The 7542-nt window shown below is 42.5% G+C and overlaps 1 protein-coding gene across 1 annotated transcript in view; it reads right to left on the bottom strand.

The window, feature by feature from the left end:
* Positions 1–1588: 1588 nt before the first annotated feature.
* The window catches only part of CPS1 (carbamoyl-phosphate synthase 1), a gene marked incomplete at its 3' end in the record, with an annotated part of 97636 nt that continues 91682 nt past the window's right edge, over positions 1589–7542 (bottom strand). The window contains exons 35-38 of the mRNA XM_082483563.1: positions 4648–4707; positions 3622–3734; positions 2947–3076; positions 1589–1687 (exon numbers count right to left, since the gene is read on the bottom strand). Of these exons, the coding sequence (XP_082339689.1) occupies positions 1589–1687; positions 2947–3076; positions 3622–3734; positions 4648–4707 (402 nt within the window). The remainder of the gene's footprint in view (positions 1688–2946; positions 3077–3621; positions 3735–4647; positions 4708–7542) is intronic.

Genomic DNA, 7542 nt, shown 5'->3' with positions numbered 1-7542 from the left:
CACTCAAAGCTTCTCGGGACCCAAGGGAACCTGAGAGCAAATGCAAGAGGCAGCCTAGGTTTGCTCATCTCAACAGACCCCAAAGTGCACTACTTTCAGTGTTGATAGTTTCAGAAAAAGCACTGCTGGATGGTACCTAGCTCCACCACCATATACCTAGCACTAGCTGGAAGACGTATTTCTTGGCAGGGCCTGCAGGTATTGGGAGATACATAAGAGGTAGGTAACTACAAGCTAGCAGTGCTCTGGATCCAGCATCTCAGGCAGACAGAGCGTGGCTGGAGGAAAATCCTCCAGCTTAGCTTCCTCTAGCAAGTATCAAAGAAGTTGTCCAACTTTGAATCTTCCTTAATCCAGGATGGGCTGTGTACATACTGCAACATGGAGGAAAAAAAGACAGCACATACGTTCCTTAGCTGGTAAACCTTTAGAGGCAGGCACTGTATATGCTGCAGGATTCAGTACCATTGGCCATAGAGCTGCTGAAGTCTTTTGCCGTGCAGACAGCAAGTGATAATACGCACCATGTGACACAGTGGGTGTCTGCTCTGTGGACAGCATTTGCAGGTGTTGCAAGACTTGAAAAAGCAGCAGAGAAGGCTGGAGCAAAAGTGAAGAGATCACTTAATTGGGAGGGGTAAAGCACTGCAACACTTTCACCTCGTTTTGAAAAGTTTCCATTTTAATGCCCACGATCGTGGCACAAAATATTGGACAGCAATACACAGAAGTCTTTGGGGAGTTCTCCACTTTTGAAGCCAGACAGAAAGCTGAGAGCGAGCCTTTATGATACAGGGACAGCCACCTGAATTCAGAATGTTGAACCAGAATTTAAAAAATAATAGCCTGAAGGACTGAGCAGAGCTTGGAAGCAATTCCAGGACACACACACACAGACTTCCTCTCCCATCAAATCTACAGGCTGAAGATGATGATTTTTGTCCGGGTTAAAAACCAACCAAAAAGTAACGGCATAAAGCCTGTCAGCTGTTGCAGAGAATCATGGGGAATTCACGTTCATCTGTCTTTAAAGAGCTTCTATCACATTCATCACCGTGGCAGGCATCCATGGTATCATCAGGCGGATCAAGGAGGAGGATGTTTAATTGCTACATAAAGTTGTAAAATCCTCAACAATCAGCAATGGAAAGAGAAAGCTACATGTCTTTCTATGGGAGTTTGGGGCAGGCTTTAGTAGTCCAGCATGAGAATAGCTGTGAGTATGGACCCAAGGAAGGCATTTCTAAGGAGGAGCAGGCTTGATTATCAAAAAAAAGGAACAACCCCCAGGTATGATCACTTGTATCTCCTTCCATTTCCTCTGTTATAGTGGTGTCTGGATCTACCCATCTAGTAACTAATATCTGATGCTATGTGGAACAGGGGGGAGAAGATGGTGGAGAGGCTGGGGAGAGGACGGCTTTCCAATGAGCCATCAAAAGTATTGGCTAGGAATTATTTTGGGTGAGTTGGAAAAACAATCAGTGCAGATACTATAAAATACATGGAAAGATGGTTAGGTGGATGATCTGAGATGCTCTCTCTTTTGTGATGCCAGAAGTAGTAATACTGCAGGTTGGAGATAGTTCTATGCAGTGTTTCCACGGTCAAACTGTCTGTAGTGGAAGAGACTTCTGGAGTCCAATTTCCTGGAGTATTTGACAGCTTCAGCAAAAAGCTTTGTCACCTGTCAATATAAAGCAGAGGAGGACTGAGCATTGCAAAGCCTTCTGCAGAAGGCTGAGTAAAAGACCAGGCTCCATGCTTCTATGCTGTCACCCCGACACTACCCTTTGCAGGTCCAGTGCTTGAGTCTATCCAAATCAATAGAAATTTCAAGGTGACTGTGCATGAGTGTTGGCTCCAGCCCTCTGGAGCCTGCCTGTCCAGCTGGAGAGATGTAGAACTGCTGGGCTTCTTTGGCAAGACAGTTCTGTCCCATGAGAGCTGCTGTTTACCCCTATGTCCCAAGCCTTTAAGACAACATAGGGTTGTTTTCGTCTTTCAAACTCAGAGATTAAACCTCTGCAATCAAAAGGGTTCAATGAAATGCATCAAGCAGGTGTGGTAATAAAATTTGGATGGGGACTCCTGTTCTGGTTGTCAGTGTGTGTAGGCAAATGATGGGTCTTCAATTTCCCATTCCTGCTAATCATGTTTGGCATTATCCTGTCTATGAACTTACAGCTTGGCATTCTCTCTGCTCTTCACTCACTCCAATCACAGCAGAAGATTTCGCACAGCTGGACCCCAGTTCAAGTCACTGGGTTCCATGTCAGTGCCCACCAAAATCAATGGAAATTTTGCTGCTTTGCTTAATTAGAGGCAGATGAGGGTCTTTTGTGACAGTTGAAGCCACTTGCAAAGGAAGTCAAGGTACTGCTGGCAGCAGGAGTCCCACTTTGCATTACCAAATATCTCTTCCCCTATCAGTATGTGAAATGGGTTTGTAAGGAGCTAAAAACACATAATGACTGGCAGTTGGCGACTACAACAGGACAGGCAGCAATTCCACTTGAATGGCACTTTGGAACTGGATTGCCCCAAGGATCATTCAATAAAGCCCAGCTACTTCCTGCTGTAAGGTTTAAGGACCATATTGGAAAAACATCCCACTAAAAAACTGTTCCTATGCATAATTTAAACGTTACAGGCAATCCTGTGCAAAAAGCTTGCTCTGAAGTGAAAATAATACAGCAACAACTTCAGCTGCAGTACAGGACTCAGGATTTTCTTCTTCTTGTTCTGTTTTACTTTGAGCAATGTTATTTTGTAATGTAGCAAAAAGAAAATACATTCAAACAATTGTGTTGCCATGATTTTGGGGCACATTATTATTTGTCAGAGATAATGAGGGTTCAAACAGACTGGAACCTTAGGTCACAAGTGCTTAAAAACTCTGAAGGCTCTTATGACTAAAAGGAGAAAGAACAACATGGGAAGTACCTGGAAATTAGTGAGCAGAGCAATACCGCTGTCTATAGCCATCCTCCGGATCACATAATTATCATGGACAAACTTGGTGTTGCTGTTAGGCAGGTTAATCACCAGATCTATTTTTCCATCCTTTACCAGCCTGAAAAGACAATGCACAAGACTGTATCACAGTGTGTCTTGCTTAATGAAAATCTATGATGAATAGCACAGGCATGCAGGTAACCAACACCAAAAATTTTCATTTGAGTTAAGTCTTACATCCCAAGAAACGATGGTTGAAGGGTTAAGGCACTAAGCCGCGACTCGGGAATTTGGACTTCATTTCTGTTCTATTCAGCAATGCAAAGCAATATTCAGCCTTTGTACAGCTCAGCACAACTCTGTTAAAAGCATGAGTGACTGTCATTAAAGGCTAAATACTCAGATTCCACGTATCCTTGCGTGAAAATGTAACATGGAGCAATACATCCAAGCCATACTAAACAGGTCTGTTCAATGAGATGTTCATTAATTAAGCTGAAACCTCCCAGCTGTGGCAATTCCAGACAAAATCAGATAAAACAAAACTTTTTGATTTAATCCAAAGTCCATTAAATCACTATCATTGATCTCAACAGGGCCAGGAATTTGCCCTTGCAGTCCCAGATGTTAACACAAATTTGGCAAGGTGAGTATTGCTCTTACCTCCTGATCAGAGGGAGGCTCGGACTCTGGCTTTCCCGTGATGGCCATGCCACAGGATTTGCTGGGATACCGTTAGCATTAAGCCAGTCTGAGGTGGCTTCTGTGGCATAAAGCTGTTAAGGAACAAAAAAGGTTACTTACTGTGTACTTCATAATACCAAAACTTTTAATTTAACTCCTGTGGGTCTGACCCAAAACACAGTCGGGTTGTCAGAGGTGATTCGGAGGGTATTTTTGATTGCAAGGTTGTCTCTCCATACAGCATGACTTTCCCAACTTTCCGTTATCTGTGCTTTGCTATGGATGATAGTCAATGAATGGTAGTAACAAATCCCAAAGCAGTTAACAGGCTTGGGAAAACCTAAACCCCTCTGATTTTCAATAGGGCGTAAGTCCAATAACTTACACATTTTTTAAAATTTTATTTGCCTAGTGCTAAGTTTTGAAAGGCAGAACTGTAAATCCACTGAGGAAAATAGTACTTAAATACTTAATATTAAAAAGCTCTCACCAATCTTCTGGGGCTGTGTTGTTAGTTACCTTTCAGTAGGGATATGGATGCAAAATGATGCAGAAGAGTTACAAGAGGGATGTAAACACCACAGATTTAATGTGCCTGCAGCTTGTGAATATCATCGAAGATAAAGTACAGTAAAGACCTTCTCCACACAAAAGGCTTCCTGTTCTTCCCCTCATGTCATACATAGCATCCTGTTGGCATTTTTGTTTCTTAGAGGACTTAGAGGCATTTATAATGTGACATCCTGGCTGCAGACTGATAGCAGAGCCACGATTGTTCTTGCCCTCATGACGGTCTCATATGTTCAATTAAACAACCTGAAAAGTTTTAGTTGGGTGATACCTGCTGACTTAATGGATCACTTAGCTAAAAATCCCTGTTGTACTTTGAAGATGTCCTTTCTTCTCTATCTCCAAATAAACTTGAACGTTCTCCATTCCCCTAGCAGGCTGAGTATGTTGCAGATTTCGAAAAGTCTCTAACTTTAAATAACTGAAACCACCTACCTTAAAACCTTCCTCATGCAGTAGTTCTGCTACGCTAAGGAATCTGGGGCGGAAGGACTTCTGAAAAAGAAAATTTATTAGATAAAGCATCAAAGCTAGGATTTAGAAATGGTATTTTGTTGGGCAACATGAAGCCTCTCCAGACTCTGTGAAGAGGCAAATACACCTTTCTGTGCTGAGAGTGTGTGCGCGCACGTGTGCAGAAATGTCTGAATGTGCATGTACAATGCTCTTCCAAGAAAACTGTTCGGATCCTGAAGCCCAAGTCACTCCCAGCTAAGACATATTTGTTACAACACCAGGGTAAGTGTTCTCATACTAAGTTTGATGACAACTACAGAAGATTTGCTATTGCATATTAAATACCTGGGCAATTGCCTTCTCAAATACACCAACTAGAATCTCCTCTGCTCTTAATTAAATATATTTTCAACATTTGGCCTTCTCTTCTGGCAGATAACATATATGGACAGGCTTTGGGCTGTCTTTGGATGCTCTGTTTGCAAATTCACATGAAGAAGAGCCTGTGTATGCGCAAGTTCATTTCTAACTCCCATAGGCATATGAAAATGGAAAGCACAAAACCACTCAAGAGACTGGGACACCCTATTACCATGAGGACCTGAGGACCCAGGTACTTAGGACACCTTTGAAAGACTCGCTCATAATGCATACCCAGATCCAACATGATTTAGAAGAAGTAAAAATAAGATGACCTCCTGTAGACATCTGCACTTGAACAAGTCATTTTAGACCAACAGCTGAGTGAAAATTTGATCCCAGAGTAACTTCCTTTGGGATGCTGAAGATACAGCAATGCAAAGATCAGATGCAACACACACCCCTCTCACTGCCAAGGCAGGCCAAACCTTGCTTTTAACCTTAGCCTGGTCTGGCCATTTGCAAGTAAGATTATTCCAAGCTCCCTGGTTGCTGCTAGAGCTACCAATAGCTTAACCTTTATGAGTGATAGAGCAATATTCTAAAGGGTGAATGATTTCCTATGAAGAAAAAGAGTCAACAAGTTTTTTTCAAGCACTCTGGAAAGAACCTCATGCTGAAAGCCATCTCGTTCCATACACTAACTGGAAAATATAAATATACAACGTGACAGGGTTGGCAGCTTCCCAGTCAGAGAGAACGGTTCTGCCTTCTGGTCAGGGGGGTTGGCTTTCACAACAGTATTATAAACTGCTATCAAACATGTACTGAACACTTGTGACACATAAAACAGCCTCTCCATGAAAAGAAATTACAGCTGTCAGCTTGCATCGGAGCAGCCTCAGATTTACAAGCTGGCTGAAAGAACCTGTGTAAGAAACCATTAGTTACTAAAGGTGAAAAGTACAAGCAGATTTATTTAGTGGAAGATATTTATTGTAGGAGAATTGTATTCTTTTTCCTTTATTGGAAAAGTTCTGTCTCCTATAACCTCTCTCTCATATTTGCTAGCATGTCTTACTATTTATAAAGGGCTACATCCTCAGTTAATTCAGTACAGCTATACCAGTTCTCACTAAGACCAGCTCAAAATGAAGCCATGTTATCTCCTGTGATAATCTTGAATTCTGTACCCAAATCCACTGTGGAGCATGCAAAAATTCTAGTACGTAAGGAATCAAGGCAGAAGGTTACCTTGAAAAATAGACTTGGAGTGCTGGGATTTAAAAATAAAATACTCCATCAATGCTTTCTGCATCTCATGGTCACCAGCACAGATGTAAGACAGATGCACTTCATCCCAGAGATATCACTGAATAGCCCAATCAGGAAAGAAAATAAAATGAGCTTTTCAACTCCTCTTGCTTAAAATATAAATTATTTAATGGCAGACTCAGGGTTTTAGCATCATAGACTTCTCCAAATTGTGAAAAGAAAAGAGGTCAGATTATCAGCTTGCATAAACTGGCAGAGACTCATTTGTCTAAAAAGAAAGCTGTACTCCATTTACCCTGGGAGAGCATCAGGCCTTTGAAATCCTGGGGAACCTTGTCCTGTGCAATGTCAGAGAGTGCTCACAAATGAAGTACAATCCAGTGAGCTTTCAGTCCTGGCTGACTGCCCAACCTGCCTTGTGCTGGCCTGCCGATGTCAAGGGGTGCTCACCTGTTTGACCTTGAGGATGATTACTTCGTTAGCAACATTTCTGCATGGCCCTAGTAGGATTACCACTGGAACTGCAACCTGTAAGTACACCAAGATGGAAGCCCCACAGCAAAGCTGGGTTCAGTACCTGGGCATATTGAAACCTATTTGGACCGCAGATGACAGCACAGCCATTTGACTCTTGATTTGGAAAATAACCCAGAGTGAAACATTTGCAAGGAAACTAAGATCTCCCTCTCTTGTATTGTTAGCTACATCTATTTGACTTTCACCTTCAAGAAGGCAGCCTCCTCTTCAACATAATTAAAAGCTATGTCATAAAGGTGCATTATACCGAATAACCTAAATATGTTGAGCCTAGATGCTTTTGAGGGAAGCAGAATTCACAGTCATTTGGCTTCTTATTTCTCTCTCTGCAAGAGCCAAAAGTCCAGTCTAAAAATCAGAGCAAGCTTCTAGTCATGAAGCAATGAAGCCTTTGAAAGCAGGGTATGTTTTGAGTTCACCATCCACTGCAGATGAAATACAGCACCTTCCTCAGAGCCAACCAAGTGGGCTGGTGTACCTGCTCCTGACAAGAATTAGCCCCAAATGCAACAGAACAGCTTGCAGAAGCCATCCTGCAGTTTGAAAGCCAGGGGCCTCTGCCAGGGAGGGACCTCCGCCCCATCACCCCCTCACAGCAATGACATTTAAACACTAAGTGATTGTGGAGAGGGGTGACATGGTACGTGTCCTTCTGAGCCTGTATTTCCCCTCTGAGGATACACTGACAACGTTGCCAGTTTG

The sequence above is a fragment of the Vanellus vanellus genome (assembly GCF_965231255.1).
Source record: "Vanellus vanellus genome assembly, chromosome: 5".
NCBI lineage: Eukaryota > Metazoa > Chordata > Aves > Charadriiformes > Charadriidae > Vanellus > Vanellus vanellus.
The sequence above is the reverse complement of the archived record's forward strand: the minus strand, read 5'-3'. Positions and strand labels throughout refer to the sequence as shown.